Source organism: Varroa destructor, unplaced genomic scaffold (genome assembly GCF_002443255.2).
Source record: "Varroa destructor unplaced genomic scaffold, Vdes_3.0 BEIS01000003.1, whole genome shotgun sequence".
NCBI classification, from domain to species: Eukaryota; Metazoa; Arthropoda; class Arachnida; order Mesostigmata; family Varroidae; genus Varroa; species Varroa destructor.
In genome coordinates, this window is record NW_019211456.1 from 28,419,447 (window position 1) to 28,439,601 (window position 20,155).

Here is a 20,155-nt window from a genome sequence, read left to right on the forward strand (position 1 = left end):
ATAATAGAGATCAGATTAGCTTTTTATGACGCGAAGCTTCTTCACTCCACAGCGTTGAGAGCAGCCGCAGTGCACCGCAAAGGTCCTATCTGTGATCAAATAATCAAAGATTTCTCGGCCGTCTGCCAATAAGGTTTCTTTCACGTAACCTATTCAAATGTAGCAATGAATGTATTGTGGATGGTCGGAAGAAAAAGCCTATGTGCTTTTCCAGTAGCCGTTTGCTTCACTAGGGTTACTACGGGGTTTCTTTTTGTCTCGAGTCAAAGGAATGGTGGCATCAGTACACCTGATATAGCCTTGAGTGATATATCTAATAAACGAGGTGATGACAATAAACGGCCTTTCTACTATATTCAGGTGCATTTAAGGTATATGTCGACAAACTCTTGAAGCAAATGTTCTGTTTTGGGATTTGTCCTTAACTGCGACGCTTCATATATAAATACATAGTACCGCTGTGGATATAAAACAGCGGCCATACGGTTGTAGACGCCATCCTACTACCTATGTGCGATTTTGGGCTCACAATGACACCGGTTGTTGAGTTTAAGCAAATGCGTGAATTATAATTAGTCTGCGTATTGCTGGTACATTGAATCAACGTAAATGTTGACCAAGGTCTACATATCCGACTATTAGCAATTGCTAGAAAAAGGTTTTCACCGCCCGGTGAGTGCTACGCTATGTTGGCCCGTCGACTACCCGATTAGAACGAACTCTGCGATTAGGATCGGTTAACTACGAAACGTTCGACTGTTTTTGCTTTCCTGTACCTTATCAATGCAATAGGATTCAATGACACCAACAAAAATTGTTGTGACTTTTTTTTTCTTCCAAAGCCAAGCTGCATAATAAAGCTTGTGCTTGCAATAGAATCAATAGTTGACACTTGATTGAGCGACGACCGCCACAGAAGGGAAAATGACTGAGTAGGCTCAGAACGAAGATGGCGTGGCGAAATACGGTAAAAATAATCACTTGCTTTACTCGAACAAGTAATATAATGTGCTTCGTAGAATAACACCTGACGTAATCAGTCCTGAATTTTTTGATCTACACGAGTAGTCTTTTTTTTCAGAAACAGGTGCTCTACATTTTGGCCGTATATAATGATAGGCTCAATCTTGACGGTCGGTGCCGATAAAGATAACAAACTTTCTATATGAATTGTGAAAGTGTTTAAATTCTAGAACAGCTTTTTTTTTTTTTTTTTTTTTAATCAAGCTTCTTGTTCTATTTGTGCGCAGGAGACGTTAATGTTTTCAAGGTTCCGTAGGATCCGCTTTACGAAATTTGCTCTTTGTCTATCGTATCATATTGTAAACGTCGATTGTGACGGCAGATTAAGATGGACAGAGTTTTCACAACCGCCGCCATTTTCGGCCGCTGTAGTAACTAATTTATGGATCTATTTCTCACCCACGTACGCGGACGAATGGCGGACAGCCGTTAGGATGAAATAGGTCGAAGAGATCGGGCATAGATATTGGCTATCATCATAAACGGGAGTCATATTATGTATGGCATTAGCTTCATTATATTTAATTTTTACTCAAGTAATGTTTAGATAATTACATTGTATACTATAGTGAAGAACTAAGGTGAACGGGTGAACAATGTGAAATAGGTCTGTCTGGCAGGGTAGAGTACCGGGGAGGCTGGTGGTTAGCTTGTATTGAAATTTATCTATAATGCTGAGATGTATTTTTGTTGTACTACCGAACTTGTCGTATTAATCTAAATGTTGCTCGTTTTTGGACGGCGAGGTCGTTACGACCCGTTACATGAATAGGATTTGAATTCACTAACTGTTGATGCGGCTCATTCAGTCTATCTTAACTATTTACACTGACATGCCTAATACTTTCAGCAAGCTCCGCTCGGTAGCGGTACGTTTGGTGTAGTGTCCAAAGGCACCTACTGCCGGCGAAATCCAGATGGAACGGAAAAGGAAACGATAGAATGTGCGGTCAAACAAATCAATGACCCCAGAGAAATTCGAGCCTTCATGAATGAGGTGACTCAATTGTCACGGGTGAACCACGAGAATATCGTCACTATTTATGGGGCTCATATAGGCAGGCCATGCTATCTCGTCATGGAATATGCAGCTGGTGGGAGTCTTTACCATGGTAAATATTGTAGTGAGTTCGATGAACGAAGTTATCATAATATCCGTTTGTTTTTGCATTTGAATTGCTCCATGAAATCCAGTGACAGAATCTAGAGTCTGAAAATAATTTTAGACTTTTCTGAATCAACTTGCAATGCAATGGATCCTTGTTGTTTATTAATACTGCCAAAGTGCCAGTTTGATGAGTGCCACACCCGACTCACTGAATATTTACTTCGATGATTAAACTGATGACCTCTTCATTAACGTCCGTGAAATACGCGTGAACGCTTGAGAATGTCTTATTCACTTTATTCATTTTAGTGCTTCACTGTAAACCGTATACCGTCCATGTACAGTACACGACGGCACACGCTCTCTCGTGGTGTCTGCAATGCATAAAAGGCATTGATTATCTTCACAATATGGAACCAAAGCCTCTCGTACATCGAGACATCAAGCCACCCAAGTAAGTAGTTCCTTTACCCATATCCATGTATGCATGAATGTTAATTCCCAATGACTATTGTCCTTTCTGTAGATTTGGCACTGCGGTTTCTAGAACTTTTTTTTTTAAAGTTTATTTATTGTTTAGCCTTAGCTGAGATGTCCTACATTTTTTTTTGTTTGAATCGTTAGCCTATGTATAGCATAATATTATCTTTCGATCATACGAACACTAGGGCACGACGGGGATGTCACCTATCATAGGCCTTCAAGGCTCGTTGCCTTCTTTGTATAAGTTAGCCAATCATCAGCTATCCAAACAATCTTTGTGCTAAACTCCCAGAGGTATTTCTTTACTTCAGAGATGGACTAATAGACCCATTCTAATGGTGTAGCTCAAGTACACAAGCGGAGTCCCGCAGTGTATTTCTGCAATTCACCTGCAACGAATTCAAATGCTCAAAAGAAATCTCACAGCTGATAGTCGCTCGTTTAAACACTGAGGTTTCACGGTTGTTCAGCGCACAACTCGTGCGGATTTACTCCACGTTCCGAGTTCTAGTTAACGTTGATGTCCCACGTGGGTTTGGGCGTAAATGTAATTCCTGGACAGATTCCGGTTAGAAATTCCTAGTGTGCCAAGGCTTATGTGGTCATGCTATTTCGCACGAGAACGTTCATAAGGTAAGCATACTTCGAGCCGATACAATGAGACTCATACTTGCGCTGGTGCTATATTCTGCATTCATGACCTGATATGTTTGTATTATAAAAAATAGTACACTGTTGTTTGAGAACGCTATACCTGTATTTCACCTTTGTATTGGGTACTAAGAAAAACGTCGAAGTTTTCGGGCATACATATGCTGAAAGGACGATTTATAAAAGCAATAACTGCTATAGCTACTAATAACTTCAGTAACAGCTATTATTGTGTGGTATATTTGTGATGAACTTCTTTATGGCCCGCCAGATAAACTAAATAAGCACCAAAAATAGAAGCCTAAACATTGCATAAAAAAACAAAATTAGTTTATCTTCAAGGATCTGAAATAATTTGCTGCCCAGTGCACTCAAACAACGGAGCTGAAAAACTATTCCGTTTGCTGGCGTGCAATCACATTGGACTAACGATATCTCGACTATGGACCCCGTTTTACCTATAGTTCGTACTTTACTTACTGGACAAATTACTTGTTGTCTGCTAACATTGTTTCAGCCTTCTGCTAGTTGACGGAATGTTGACGCTAAAGATTTGCGACTTCGGCACAGCTTGTGATTTGCAAACGAACATGACTAATTGCAAGGGATCAGCAGCATGGATGGCTCCAGAGGTATTTACAGGTTCGTAATAATACTATTTCAGATCGATTGATCGAACTATGAAGTCACACCTTACATAGCCCAGCAATGAAAGTCTGTCCAAGTGCAAGTATCCTTGGCCCAGACTTCATCGACGGGAACCGTTCATACATGAAATAATCACGTTGGATCTAATATCAAAGTGAACGAGGGATTAGTTGTTGCCATAATACAAAAACATTCGCTTCAAACTATCTCCAGCCAGGCAGGTAGGTTGTCACCATCCAAGGACACGTGTTACCTGGACAGTGGCCTTCACAAACATCTTTTGATTAACATTTTCAGTTAGGATTCCGAAAAATAACCTATGAGCAATGTTTGATTCATAGGGACAAATTACACTCAAAAGTGTGATATCTTCAGTTGGGGAATCATCTTATGGGAAGTGCTATCGCGTCAGAAACCTTATGAAGACATGGACTTTGCTTATCAAATTTTATGGGCCATCAAGGATAATAAACGGCCTCCGATGATTTATGACGCTCCAAAGGTCAGTCGCTATTCTTCCTTAATACAGCTTTAACCAACCAGGTAATAGTATGAGGCCTGTATAGTTTGATATTATCTGATTGTTGAAAAATGAATTAATGAACGGACTTAGACAATCTGCAGGTGTATCGTTCTTCGAAGGTTACTTAAACTCCTATAAGTTCGTACGACCAGTTATAGTTGGAATCTATAAATGGTAAAGAAGGATATTATCTTTATTCAAGGCGCTTTCAAATTTTGCATGAACGGTACCTATCTTCTACACAAGTTTTCAATCTGTGAATCTTCAATAAGCCTCTTTTCAAACGCGATGCATTAATGGGGACAGGTAATCCAAGATTTAATGGCACGCTGTTGGCATCCGCTACCGGAGAATCGGCCAACCTCATCAGATATCGTACAGCTTATGACTCGGCTTTTCAGCTACTGCGATAAAAATGATCTCGTCCCCCTGTCATGTCCCATTCCATTGAGGAGCTCCAGCACGTCATCAACGATTTCAATGGCGACATCGAACGTATCTAGCTCGCCAAATGCCCTTACACCTGTTGCTACTCAGCGTCGTCCAAATACCTTCCTCACCGAGGTACATTCACGCGCCTTTATTCTCCAGTTGCCCTAATATCCCTTGCCTATCATCAAACAAGTGATCTCGAATATCAATCCTATCCGTATCATGAGCATTAGTTCGCGGTGCTGAGGCCATAGCTATATCTGAGTGTCGTATGTACTAGCTGAGCATTTATGTAACATAACAAACGGGTAATTTTACTACTTGTATTGTTGCAAAATTGATACCAAACTTGTATAGAACTTATTACAGAACTTTGGACGATAAGTGATCAGAGGCAACTTATACAGTATAAGTTACGTCTGACTAAACAGGATCATATCCAGCTGCATATCTCGCACTACAACATCTCACACGCACACATATTTTACATAAACAACTGTGTTGTGTTAATGAAAATTCTAGAATTTTCCGATGCTTAACGCCAACTACAGTCATCTGATCAGCCCTGATCCGTACACGCCGTCAACGAGTAGACAGGGCACCTCCGAAAGGCATGATCAGACGTCTGAAACCCCGCCACCACCAGGTAATCATTTTTTAAATTCGCCGCAAACACACTACGTGGTTGACTATTTCGCAGAATGATTATGAGCTGACTTGACAAAAGTCGAAGATTAATTCAGCTATATACTTCGACGTTTAGTTGCACAGGCGGTAAAGAGAACGACCAATATCCAAAAAAATATCCTGTATACGAGAAATTATTTAACCTCATTTTTTTTTTAAATATATTTGCAGGTCTTCGTTTTGTTTTCATTCGCAACTCAGCTTGTCACAATTTTCGTACTGTCGTTGTCTCTTTTTTCGTTTTTCCTCTGCTTTAGCACATCGCATGCATCGTCGTCAGTTATCGTTTGGCATTGTTAACGCTTCAGTAGGCGCTGGCGCTACTTTTAATGGAAACGCTAGCAGTATCAACTCACAGGAGAACATTTCGCCTTCGTACAATCACACACAGGTTCGAAAGTCATCATGGCCCACGACTCCCGATGAACCATATGAGGATCTTGGCATTCAGGGTCATTTGCTCGTTGAGCCCAAACTGCAGGTATTTCTATAAAATGGTCTAGGTATATGTAATCCAGTATAGTTACCATAGTAACAATAGTTGGGGCAGTTTATTTCGTTCAGCGTGATTGATATTGCATCACAGGGATAGGTTCAGATTTTGACGTATTTATAATGATATTCAAATGTAATTAGTATGTAAATTTGTTTTTGTTTAGCCGTTACCACCACTAACCAACTTGCGTGAATCGGTAATTATCTACGAAAGTCACAAACGGCTTTGCCAGTGGTACCACAAACAGCAGGCTGAAATTGAGTTGTTAATGAGACGAAATCGGGAGCTCGACGACCTTGTCCAGGTGAGTGTATAAGTCCATCACTAATCAACAAAATAAATAAGAATAAAATTTTCATTATTTGAGTGAAGTTGTCTAGTGAGAACGATTGCAGTTAGGTTATGGTGAGCTGTTCTCTGCATGAGTATTTGATGTGTTTGGTAATGCAAAGCACACATTTTTCATTCTACATACTAAGGTTGTTTTTTTTTTTAAATTTACTTCATAATAAATGCGCTTGGTTGTTACTAATATGTGAACAAGTCTTTAAAATCACTTTTTTTTTTTGGATTCAATTTTTTACACAGACCTATGAAGCGGCACGGTAACCTATATGCCATATTAACCATCCGCCAGTAACCAACGATAGTACATGTTTACGGTCGCCATGGCAACGCATTGAAAGGGAAACGCATTACTCACACGTATCATGCCACCCCACTCGAGCTTATTACTGCATTGTCAGCTTAGTGCATAAATGTTTTGCCGTTTGTGGGGTGTGTTTTGCGCATTTCAGGAAGTAACGTCAGGCTCTATTATCCGAAAAACTGATATCCAAGTGAAATATCAAGAACTGTTCAACGAGCAGCGAGGTCTTCTTCAGCTTAAGGACAAACTGAAGCGTCAATTGCGCGAGCTACAACACCGAGAACTCGACGACGCATGGGTCTTTGTTCAATAGCTATCACCAGAAGATAAAAATGTATCTTACACTGGCGAAAAAGTTAGTCCAGACGATCCGCATATTTTTTAAAAACTAGCCCGTACCACACTATTCTCTTCGCGTTTACAATCGATGACCCGAAAAAATTACCAGTCTTTACCACTCTGTCTGACATGTGCTTCTCTTTACATGAACAATTGTTTTCGGCCGAGTTCTGATACAAGTTACTTCTACAAACATGGAGCGCTATTAGCATCTACAGTTCGGTCAGGTCGTGCGTCACATATGCGAAACAGGCTGGCCACTAAAATCCTAGGAAATCGGAAACACTTGACGCAGCAGTAGTGTTCTATTGTCATATAAAGAACAAATTCTAGAAACTGACCACTACCCCTCACCCCGGCGTATTACCGTTTTTAATCAATCAATTTTGAATCAACGTACGAGCACTGCTAGTGCTGCCATAGCACGATTGCACCGTTCTTGCGGTCAAATTTAGCGCGGCTAGAGCGTGCATAAATCGCGAACAAGTTGCTCTACCAAAAGCCATCCCGTAACGTGCTGTTGAAGTACGCACATGCAAATGATTACAATGTTAATGATTTTCGAGAAACGATATTTCTTTCTAGGCGACAAAGCAATGTCTGGTTTGGGCTACACCATATGAACGATAATGGTGCCCAGCAACACTGCACTGTTTGGAGCTCGCGACCGGCGCTGAAGCTGTGGACCAGAGATAGTGCCTTCAGACCTACCTGAACGACCAGAAGCACGATCTGTTAGAAGAGATACTTTTAGAAAAGGACAAAGACAAACATTTATATCGAAATTTCAAACAGGGAAACACGCTGCATGGTACAATCCCGTGCGATTACTTTGAGATTTACAGCAAATATATTGTCCCGTAGATTTCGCCGTGTTGAGAAGCAAGCCAGATGAGTTACAGATGTTATCCATGCTCAATGGGCTATACATAGGCCAGATCTGTTTACAGCTAATTAGCACTTTAGGGCATGTATGAGACTACATTGACGATTTTCTCTCAAATCAAACTACGGCACAGGAAAATGCTATGTTCGAAAATATGCTATCCATATAACGAAATACAATAGGATAAAAACTAGAAAACAGCTGGGAAAAACATTTTAAACAGTATCATTTTTTAATTGTGCCGGCGACATTATTGGCGTGATTACAGTTTTCTACAGCGTAGATAAGTTATATTTTCGATCCTATATATCAGTTTTCCTAAATATAACGAGTTATTTTCACGCCACCTAAATGTGGCAAAGCTTCTACCATATAGTAAAATATAGTTTTGATTAGTGCTTTATTCTTTTTCTCTTAAAAAAACAAAACAGACCTATTAAGATATTAGTGTTCGAGCTACCATAAAAATGAAGTATTATCTGGGTTCGAGTTCTATGGAGGCATGAATACCATCCAGCAAAGCAGCCTTCATACCTATTTATGTAGCTGTTAACAGCGCAAGATGAAGCTACAGTGAAGCGACCTACCAAGCATATATGCCAGGCCTTATTGAAGTTTATAGGTTACAACTATAGTTTATTGATATTTTTTTAATAGGGTAATTTTATATGAGAAAGGCAAACATTCTGTCTTGCTTCCACACATCAAGGTTTCTTTTCAATTTTCTTTTAGGCAACTCGTTGTGGTTAACTTACACAACTTAATGTCCGTCTTAGGAAAAACTTCAATTCATTACGCATCTTGTAACTCATGTGATAGCTTGGGCCTAACAGCTGCATAAGGCCGTATGTACCATTACCTACAAACGGACCCGTCTGGTGTGGATGTCCGAGTGGGCGTTGATTGTTGATGGTAGGTAAATTACTTACAAAGCGTTCTTCGTTTATAGATATATATATATATATAGAAAGAGCTAACTCGAGGGGCATTGTTTGAGGTGTACAAGCGAAGTCAGTAATATATCGTGTAGTATATATCTAGTGTTGAAATGGCGGTCCGCCGTTATAATTACTGAGGTAGTTTTTCTGAACGCATATAAATGACCGATTTAATCATCTCTTGTAAATATTCTATTATAGATCAGTTAGTAATATAAGTTGTACATATCTATAAGTATGCACTTGATATGGCGTATGTATATAAAGCACAGTTATCGAAAACAACTGTAATTATAGAAAAATATTTGTAGTTGTGACTGTTAAACAATAGTATTAAGCCAGAAGCAGGTGTTTATTCTAACTAGACCACGTCATGCGTTACTACAGATGGGAACGGTTCCTACACTGCTAAAGTAGACACCATTGAAAATAAATTTCATTTTATGTATTGTACTACAATATATAAATATATATTGTGCAATTGTTTTGTATTTGTTTAAACGAACAGAGAAGGTTTGACCTATTTCGACGTTATAAATCGTAGAGATCCGCCAATTGTCATAAACTTATGGCTGTTAATTTTGGGCAGAACGCTCATCCTGTTCATTCGAATTACACTAAATATATTAAAAATTAGGCGCTATTCGTCTCGTTATTTCATGACAGTAACTTAGTCAGTGACAGTGTTTATTATTCGATTTGAAAAAGATAAAATAAAATAGGTACATTTATTAATACTCTATGTCAAAATTTGGCCCCAAGTAGCCAATGGTGTATCAGAGTGGTGCATGCTACTAGTAGAATCTCTATATTTTTGGCTTTTAAAATGCGTCTAGGCTGTATTTGATTTTGGCAGCATACATACATTAGTTGTATCTGTCTATAATACAGAATATTGTGTTTTATACAAATCAGAGATCTGATCGTGGACCGCAAAAGCACCCATGTAAAGAAAACGTCTGTCTATACGCGGTAAGTAACACTACTGCCAAATTAGCGAAAAACGAAGTTCTTGTCATCGAAAATCGACCTCTTTATTTTATCTGTTGGAAAAAAAAATAGGTTCTAATAACTGCTGAAAAAATTAAGCATGTACTGAATCGCTTTATAATTATTACTGACAATAATGGCACTTATTATGTGTGAGAAGTCTGCCGATATTTTAACGGCTTGCACAACCTCCAATGCTGAGTGCTGTGATCAGATGGACATGTAATACTCCGTACCGATAAAAAAAAAAAGGCGTGAAAATGAAATTCTTATCATGTAACAAGTTATTTTGTGCTAGCTCGATCCGGGTAATTTGTTTTATGATCAATTGCACATTTGTTTAGATGCACCCGTCGTATATATAGTAATACGTAGAGCACCGATATGAAGAAACATCAAATCAAAATTACGATATGGAATAAATGCAAAACGATCTTTGTAACATGCAACACTACATGAGTTATGGAAATATGGAGCACGTATTGAGAATTCACTGGTGTTCTATTCGACAAAGGCGAAAGGAAAACGTCCTCCGAGTTTTTTAGAGTTACGAGAACTTCCTAGAGAGACACATCTGTAACATACTGCACATGCGGCCGTCTGGGTTTCAACAGCAAACCTCTACCACATACATTCGCAATATAATGTATAGTTCAATGAGCACATATATATATATATATATATATATATATATTCGACTCTGTATATCCGGTGTTTCAATCAAATTTCCTCCTTGGAAACTGCTCTTGTTGTTAAAAGCTGACTCTGAAACTTGACAAAATCAATTTGTGAGCGCTCAAAAGGAGATCTCAGTACTCTCCTTGATGTGGAACATTGTATATGTCTAACATAAAAAACCTGATAAGCTCGTATCGAGTAATTACGGATTACAAGACTGCGTGTATTAACAATACTGCTCTCTATCCCAACAGCGCTTGAAATAGTTTCCTCGTCGTCATCCTTGTCGTCGTTCGCTCTGCACACTCCTGGGATTTATTTCATTGATTTGCAATTCGTACACTGTAGGCATATGTTATCACATGAAGCTTCGCTCCATATATGCTATCCCTTCCTATTCGATATGGGAATTAGACATATATGATAGCTCTATTCAGTGCTTGTGTGTTCGCCCGACCACGAGGAGGTTCTATCTGCTACAAGTAAACGTTTATTAATATCATAAGTATAAGCTTTAACATAGCTCCATGTTTATATTATTATACTTTTAAAAATAAATAAAAAATATGCTTTTTCAGTCGACAGGCGGTCACACACCACTGAAGTTAATATTGAAATCTATATGCTATCCGGTATATTATTATATATGGGCGCACAGCCCCTTAAAGTAAACAGCCCGTTAACGGCTTAATTCTGCGAAAGTCCACATGAGCATACGATGAATCCCATCATTTGAGTTTCAAATGAGCCATTGTCCTAAGAGCAATGCAGTTGGGCTGTATATCGCAAACCTAGATAAAAATGAGAATATTGGTCTAGATCAACATATATTGCATTCACAACCATAATTAGCAGTTTTCAGGCCACGCTCGAACTGTCGCCGTAGTCGCTGAAGCCTTGTCATTTGGCGGCTTACTGAAGCTGAAACGAATATTGTCAAAAAAGCATGTAGCTCTTGAATAGCGATCTCAGTTCTTTACCGCAATATATACTTCACAGAATTCTGCAAAACAGACTATCTATGCGAAACTTCAGACGGAATTTTCGCACTTTAATTTGCATCCATCTTGTCCGGAATGATCTGCGCCCGCAAAATCTGCCACAGATTAAAATAAGACAAATATAAACGCCTATTAGCTCCTATAACAAAGGATAGAATAAATGTGATGTATTAGAAACAACACGCTTTCCCATTTTAAAAGAAAAACTTGAATCCAAGCTGAGTGCAACACCAACATTTTGTGGATGGCCACAATAAAATCCGCACGGCACCCCAAGTCTACCGCTCTATAGCTAACCGACACATGCGGCAAACCTATCAGACGTTCTCGAAAGCTTCCGTACTTCCTATATGTGCTGTAACCAAATAGATCCTTTTTTATACATCATTTTATTGTGCCTTTAAGTATACTCACCCGAATTCACTAATTACCCAAAAACGTTTTTCTAAGCTAAGCCTTTTATTTAGTTTTTCTGTAGATCTAGTTACACCCAGTAGAGGCTGGCCAAAAAAAAACGTATTTACCTTTATATGCATAATAATAATTATAATAGCATTAGTATTAATGTACCGAAGTTTGCCTCCGCAGTACACACACTCACGCACGCGTTACACTTACCACAAGAGTTTACATATTTTGGAGACTTTTACACGTTTCTTAGAACATTTTTCGGGAGCTATGCTTTTAGCATCGAACTTGTTTATCAAGGGTAGATCTATGAGCCGGGTCATGCTTTAATACTTTCCGTCTGGTTGACTGTTTCCGGTGTTCATATTTTTATTTGTTGCTTTGCTTTGTTATTTTTCCTCATGTACTATCTACCATTCCATCTCTACTCTTCTTCAGTTTCGGGCCCGTCTTCCTTTGTGTCCTTTTTGCTAGTGTCGAGATCGTTGTCTTCATCCCCATCAAGCATTATTCTAATTTCCAGGCCATCGTCCTTTTCTTTGCCCTCGTTCGTATCTATTGCCTCTTCAAAGTCACTCGCTTTTTTCTCAGCGTCCCGCAACAATTGCCTTGTACCGTCTGGACCGTTGTGCTTCGGGAATGCACAGTCCTCTTGGCCGTCAGCTTTGCCTTTGGCTGTCGAATCGTCGACAAGTTCCACATTAGTATCGTCCTCGCCGATATCATCGATTGCCTTCATGGTCTCTTGTAGACCATCACTGTCCGGCTCGGGCAGGATCGAGGAGGTAGTGTCCTTTTCGACGAGATTGTCTCGTTGAACTTGTGCCACCAACGCCGCCTCCTTCATTCGTACCAGCCGAAGCTTCTCCACAAGAACTCGCTGTTTGAGGTGTTGCGTCTCGCGCATCGACTCGACAAGACTTTGTACCTAGAGTCGACCAAATAAGATGAGGTATTAATGAACAGGCCTATTGTCTGTCTTCACGGTTTTCGTTTCGACGTTAATGTAGCTGTTTTACTTACAGTACCGCAGAGTTTGGTCATCTCCTTGTAGAACGTTCGTTTTTCAACCAAGTGTTCAGAAACATCCCCGGACTCCAACTCGAAATCTCTGCGACGCTTCGTGGACACGCCATTAACGGCTATGCGGCTATTCATTTGTCCAGCTGCAGACAGGTCCGAGGCTGAACCTCTTTGTCGAGTACCGCCTGAAAACTCATCAGCCAAATGGTAAATGGTCTTTCCTAGAACAAAATTCCCAGGCGCACCTTAAAACTCGCTTGTTACTCGTTGACCGGCCTTCTATATGCATACAGCTGTACAATAGATTCATAGTAGGCTTTGCTCTATGGCAGTGCGCGTTGCGTACTGTGCAATCATACTGTTTTTATTACACACCATTCGCGTAGAGCTGCCCCCCTTGAGCGAGTGTATTCCTATGCAGTCTTTGTTGCTGTGGGTGCTGGTGATTTGAAGGAGTGTGGGTGTCTCGTTGATGAACCTGTTGTTGTTGCTGCTGCTGCTGTGGCAGATGGAAACCATTTAAAGTAACCGCATTCTGTGAAGACTGCGAACTCTGTGATGACTGCTGTAAGTGCTGAGAAAGATGACTCCCACTAGGCGTCGGAGTGCGTCTAGCCAGAGTAGCTGCGGACGGAGGCGTGTGCGATATGGTCATCTTTTGGACGGGTTCAAGACTAACCCCGGGCGGAAGCGGTAAAGGCGACGGACTCTGCTTGACCTGTGGTAGAACAAAATATTATTCGTCGACTTAGCTATCAGGCTTGTGATAGTGATAACTCAGATGTGATCTTCACCAGATTCAAGTCGAAATGACGCTTTACATATTGGATCAAATGTTTCTACAACAGAGAAAATATCTAAAAACATGCGTGCATAAATAGCTTTGCGGATCTTCGAATGGCTATTGTATATTTTTTAAGAGTCGTCTGCTCACATGATCAAGTTGTATCTGTTGTTGTTGTTGTTGTTGTTGTTGTTGTTGTTGTTGTTGCTGAACAGCCTGTAGTAAATGGTCGATCCCGCCAATGGTGTGGTGTCCATTGATCCGTTCGGCACCGCTAAGTGTAACTCCTGAACTGGAGCCCCCAGAACCTCCAGACAATCTACGCATTTCGTCACCAAGTTCTGCTTTGACTCGCAGTGCTGCTCGAAGTTCGTCTGGATCTTCAACTGAGTTCGAGCAGTCAGAGAGAGATGCCTCATCAGAAGCAGGAGCATTTGGCAAGGTCCCTGAGAGTCCGAGCATTCGTGCGAGCGCCCCATTCATTCCCTGCTGTTGCCTGCAGAATGGATGTCATTAATTAAATTATTAGTTGATTAGCTCCTTATGTCAGTTTCAGATATGTAGAAAGGAGGACAAAAGCGATTCAAATATTCCTTTGATTCGGTAGCAGAATTCAGCAGGTTAATGTGATCATGAAATCATAAAAAAAATTATGAAGAACTATTACTAGCAGGATTTTATGGTGGTTTCAGCAAGCTTTTCGTTAAACCACTGACAGCTATAAATGGTTGTGGACAAATGTGCCATTTATTTATACAGGCGTCAGGCAGTAATCAGATCGATTACTTGTTCTATGAAGAAAACCGGGTGGCAGTACCTCGAACGATTCGTACAAAAAAACGTGTAAAATGCTTAGCCGCTGGTCAGCGCTTTCTCGAAATAGGACAAAGCCGTCAGGCCAATTTTGAGGTCGATATATGCTAAACTATTTCGAGATGTGCTTTGCAAACAAATAGCAACACTAAATACGACATAAATAATGTATTCCATTTTTTTATTTTTATTTTCGTTCATTCAATGAATCGGACAAAATTTTGTCAAACAGACGGAAATTTTTGTCCGTCGAGATCCTGTAGTGTTGCCATCTAATTATTATGATGCCATTATCTAACAAAATTATTTAGTTTCCATTGTTACAGCTATATATAAAAAGATCGTTTAGTTACGGTGCCTGCTGTGTACCTAGAGAACACTGTGACTATCAAAGACCACACAAGAAATTTCGACACAATGTTGTTGCAAACAAATCATGTTAGTTCCACATTCGTCTCTGTTCCCGTGAACGGATTTACGTCGAACCTCGATGGCACTACTCCAGTCCAAGAGTTAAAAGTTCAAGTTACATTTTGGCAGGGTATGGAACCGGGCGATCAGACTAGCTACACATTTCATCTGTGTTTTAGAATAACCAATTATGTAGATGTCTCATCGACGTTTCTAATTAATCTAATTATAGATAACTTTTAATCACCACTCCACCATCGAGACGTCGACGAGCACAAATGTTGTCTTTTCTACTAAATCGCAGATAGCCAGACGTCCAGATGAATGTTAGTTTTGTCGAGTTACCCAGGAACATTGGAGCAAAGGGTGAAGGCATAAAGTCTACGTTAAGGAACCATTTCACAGTACCACTTAGGGTGTCTAAGACATTTTGTTGTAGCTTGCTGTGACACGAACGAGAACTGAAGCAGCTTTCAATTCCTTCTCGTTTCAAGCCCGAAGGAACTCTGGCTGAATCGCCATCGATCGCGGCCGTTGAATAGCGGGCGAATTTTCTACAGGTAGAAGTGGTTCGTCGACTTTCCGACGATCTTTGTAAAGACAGCAGCGCCAAGCAAAACTCAGAGGCACGGGGGTTTGGCGTGACGCTTTGAAACACAGACGTTAGAACCGGCCGACACTAAACAGTCATCAGGATCCACAACGAGCTGACTTCTGTTCTGACGAACAAACACACAGACAGTGGCAATAGGCAACTCCGATGTTGGCGAAGGTAGTAATGGCGGCGTTCCGAAGTTCCGTTGACTGGTCGCGTCAATTTGATCAGCGCTTTGCAGCGATAGCGGTAGCATTCTCGGTTACTCAACGTTTTTTTGTTGGCGTTAGTTGCTGGTTATTGGTTCGTCGCTCGTGCTTCCCCCTCGTTCATCTGCCACTATCACGGTAGCTCTGGTTAGGTTTAACACTTACGCCGTCTAAAGTCGCTACTGCTGCTGGTAAAGACGAAAGTACGGCCCCGTTTACATCAACTACGAACACCGCCGTCAGTACTACAAGCAGTATGACTAGATTGCCATTCTCCCCCTCGATGCTCGACTTGAACTTTTTTCCTATCTTTTCTTTTCTTCGCTCGTGATCAGTTCACTATGGTCTTTTTAGTCTTTTTATGAGCGCCATCGCGCGGATATTCACTCTTCTAATCGCATTGATGCTGTCGACAACAACGGCGCAGCTATACTATTGCCATCGCTGGGCTTTTTTGTTCGTTTCCCCTCTCAAATTCATCATTAAGTTTTCTTGCTTCCCTCGTTCCCCCCTCCTTATTCACTACTTGTATGAGATGCGATCCAGAGAGGTTTGTTCATTAGTAGTATGGTAGTATCAATAATTTCTAAAGATATTAGATATGCATTGCTTGTTCTAGCATATCCAGAATAGCATCGATAAGCTTGGTAATCAGCAAAGTTGGCATCAAGTTCATATCAGTAACTTCGACACAATGACATCAGGACATTGAGAATGCAACTTCAAGACAGACCGGCGAATCACTTAAAAATGATTGAGACCTTATCGACCGGTGTAAATCACAATGGCGTCTTTGTGATAGTACCAGACAACAAATAGTTCACATGACGTACGTTAACATTGATAACAATGCCTAAAACCAGTTTCAGGCCATCGGGAGCTTGAAAATTCGCGTTTGTAACTCACTCGATGGTTCTCGGTGACATAATTCATTTTGATGTTGCTTGATATTCCATTCATTGACGTAGGTCATTTCTCGTATACTATATTGGCAAAAAAATAGCGACCCATATTATAAAAATGTTTTATCTCGGTTTTTTTCTTTGTTTATGGCGCTCTTTGTTATATGGTATTTTGTTGTGATATAGAATTTAATTATGTGGAGGACAAACTTTTATCTCCAGTAGATATTTTCGACACTAACGGTGCGGAGAAGCTTGGTTAACAGGGCGATGAGGACTGCTCGAAAGTAGATTGCTAAGTGAACGATGGCATATTGGACGTGGAGGCTGCATCTGATCCCCATCGGAAATCCGAGACCGACAAGAATTATAGATAGCCTACGACAGACGACTGTCGTCGGGAATCTTGAGTCAATGGGATTTTGTGAAAATGAAAGGTTCCATTGCTCCATATTGAGTGAAGAACACAAGAAGGAACATCTTCACTTAGTTTACTTCGAAAACCCGCTTGGCACTAGACAATACGCAGCCACACTCACATTTTTCTGCCTAGATTCGTTACAGGCGACGAACAGTAGCATCTTTACATTTACATGAGGCGTACAAAGAAAACAGTACCTCCGCGAGACACGTCTGAAGCCAAGCCAAAAGTGAACTATATACGTATATAAAGATACCACGATTTACGCTTAATGGGACCTGAATGCGTTTCATGCACATACTTGAACTTGTATATGGCCCAATACGACGAAGCTATCTAACAGAAAAGACAGTGGGCACTCTATGTCGGCGACAGCCAACGGAAACAGCTGTGAAAGCCGTCCGGCAAATGTTTGAATCAGGTGCTCTGTTTTCACCAGACCAGACCTCGAACGGACCAATTAGTATTTTTTAAGATACCGTTAAATGAAATTGGTAACAATACACCTAACTAGGAGAAGGTCGTCAAAAACCGGATGAATTTTTGAATTTCAAACTTGAAAATTCCTGACGAGACGGAAGAAATGAACTAGTCCAAAGAGAAGAAAGTCATTGAGAATAATAATTCTGCTGTTTTTGTCAGCTTATATTTAAGAATTTACTATATGATTGTGCAATAGAAAATACTACGACCATCTTGAGGTACAAGACTTTGGTGATCCGTACCCTATATTTTGAAATTCTAATAATAAGTTTTTTTTTTCTTCACATGACATATAGTTCAGTTTACCCCCGAAATCAATCAGTAAAGTGGAAAAAAAACCAAGCAAATATGTAAGTGGATTCATTCACTGAGAAATTTACGAATCTGAATTTGGTTGGAAACTAGGTCTGTTGGCGCGCTTGTACACTGAATAAGGGTTTCCAACGCGTCTTTTCCACTTTTTGCGTATGTTACAATTGAACCCAGCCACTCGTCATCGTTTGTGAGTTCTTCATCGAACACTCCTAGCATTGTACGAATAATGTCCGATCCCTATTTTATGTCAATGGGTTAACTCTCGCCAATTAACACAATTAGGTTGCAAAGGCGAATAAGCCACATATTATATTGTGTTTGTAAACGTCGTCCATTAAACCATCATCATGGCTGCTTGCAGAGGATTGCGGATCTAGCAGTGCCGTCGACTGATTATTTTTCTACCCTATATTGATTCAGGAAATATCAGCGCCTAACAGATGCGGACGAAGTAAATAAGGATTACTCTTACTACATCAATGTTGCGTCCACTGTCAACTGTTTTTTTTTTTCTGTTACTACTGTTATTTTTAAACACATATATGGATGGTATAATTTCATTTAAGATGATAAGGTCGTGGCCCCTACGTTTCACCGCGGCTCGTTTAAACGACCCTAACAAAGCAGCGATTTCATGGACCGCTTCCTCCTATAACCCATTGGTCATTATTGCAAAATACCCAAATGATCATCTAAAAATACATGATACATCAAGTTAATAATAACAGCAATGCAAGCATGTCAAACAAACATATTCCGCAATCCTTCTTTCAGCTGTTTTTGCATCGAGAAAAGAAGCATCACTATATAAAATGACCCATATTACATCGCAAACGGGAAACGTATTTCAATGTCTGTTAATACACATATCATTAATGTAACATGTTCGTACGGGCTGTTGCCTGTACGACCGTTTGCCAACTAGGAAGAAAATTAAAAACTCTGAAATGTCCACTAAAACAGAACGATTGACGACATATGCGTCCGCAAAGCATCGCTCGTTCTAACAATAAACGAAGAATAAAAAATCGAAATGAAAAACAACGTGAAGACACGATACAAGCGCCAAAAAACGATAACGACGAAGACGACATTTAAATAGCAGACAACGGCGGTCAGTTGGCGTAAGTTTTGCTTCAGTGTGTGCTCCCACCTTCGCAGTCGCCTCTCTTGCAATCGTTTCCTAGCACTAGCGCGTTTCTTTCGCCGCCGGTGCTGAGGATCACGTCGTCGTCTTTGTTGTTCACGCTGTTTCTATCCGGTCCTATGCGTTAATTTCTGTGCCGTTACAAATTCGTTTTCTCTATAGTGATGTCGCTACTGATTTAATGCTGTTACTGATATCGTTATCGTCGATGGCGCTAACGACAAACGTGATACAATTGTACTATTTTCACTCACATCAGCAATGGCCGCTCCCCTGAATCAAAACGGTAGTTATAGGGGTGGATAAAAAAAATGAACGAATAAAAATTGTCCTCCTCCTGCTGCTGCCACCGCCGCCGCAGACACCGGTATCACTGCAGCCTCAGCCACTGGCCGCGGCATTGATGATGAGCATCGCCACTATGGTAGCGAACGAAGAAAGATAATGGTTCTCCGGACTGACCAAGCAGCTACCCCACCCAGCTCTAGATGGTCGAACTGTCTTTTCGCTGTCTATCTGATGTCTGTTCGCTCGTCGATGACTTGAAGTCTACGACGAAGTCCTATGGCGGGCGACTGTCCGCCAATGAGCCAATCTTTGCCAGTTTGATCTTCCCGTTTGGTGCCTACGGTGGCGCCAGCAGTGGTGTCGACTATGGCTCCGCCGTTTAGGGCGCCATTGTGCTTTTTTCACACGAACATACGCAAATAGACAAAATTCTGTTCTAGCTCATTCTACAATACAATACACACTTGGTTGTTGTTATTATATGAAAATGCTTCAGGTATATCTACACGCACGCGCACATGTGTTTGACGTACATCGATACAGGAGCAAGCACACCGATCGGCTAAGCAGTTCGCCCTCAAAAGAAAAAGAAGGTCACGGCGCTCTATTCATCATCCGATATCTAACATGTATTCACCATGGATGTACTATTTTTGTGATTACTATTATTGTTGTTGTTGTTGTCGCTGTTGCCGTTACGAAAAGCAATACGAACGCAACAACTGTTATGAAGCTGCCACAATATCGATGTATTTAGGTGGCGTTGTGGCCACCATCGATACGGTGTGGTTTCATAGATATGCAGATAGTATTGCTGCCTTTCT

General features: G+C 40.6%; 2 protein-coding genes across 8 annotated transcripts in view; one reads left to right on the top strand and one right to left on the bottom strand.

Moving 5' to 3' along the window:
- LOC111246648 (mitogen-activated protein kinase kinase kinase 7-like) overlaps positions 1-9,344 on the top strand; it is a 16,351-nt gene extending 7,007 nt beyond the window's left edge. For 2 of the 4 annotated variants that reach the window (XM_086982967.1, XM_086982966.1), the window contains exons 2-10: positions 1,874-2,135; positions 2,441-2,585; positions 3,783-3,907; positions 4,255-4,415; positions 4,743-5,000; positions 5,391-5,514; positions 5,813-6,036; positions 6,215-6,355; positions 6,849-9,344. In XM_086982967.1, the coding sequence (XP_086839093.1) occupies positions 1,874-2,135; positions 2,441-2,585; positions 3,783-3,907; positions 4,255-4,415; positions 4,743-5,000; positions 5,391-5,514; positions 5,813-6,036; positions 6,215-6,355; positions 6,849-7,013 (1,605 nt within the window). In that variant the 3' untranslated portion in view covers positions 7,014-9,344. The other 2 variants (XM_022796575.2, XM_022796577.2) reach the window with 2 other exon arrangements.
- A 166-nt stretch (positions 9,345-9,510) lies between these two features.
- Positions 9,511-20,155, bottom strand: part of LOC111246647 (uncharacterized) — a 46,598-nt gene continuing 35,953 nt past the window's right edge. For 2 of the 4 annotated variants that reach the window (XM_022796573.2, XM_022796574.2), the window contains exons 5-8: positions 13,898-14,243; positions 13,339-13,681; positions 12,964-13,148; positions 9,511-12,868 (exon numbers count right to left, since the gene is read on the bottom strand). In XM_022796573.2, coding sequence (XP_022652308.1) covers positions 12,365-12,868; positions 12,964-13,148; positions 13,339-13,681; positions 13,898-14,243 — 1,378 coding nt within the window. In that variant the 3' untranslated portion in view covers positions 9,511-12,364. The remainder of the gene's footprint in view (positions 12,869-12,963; positions 13,149-13,338; positions 13,682-13,897; positions 14,244-20,155) is intronic. The other 2 variants (XR_015323292.1, XR_015323291.1) reach the window with 2 other exon arrangements.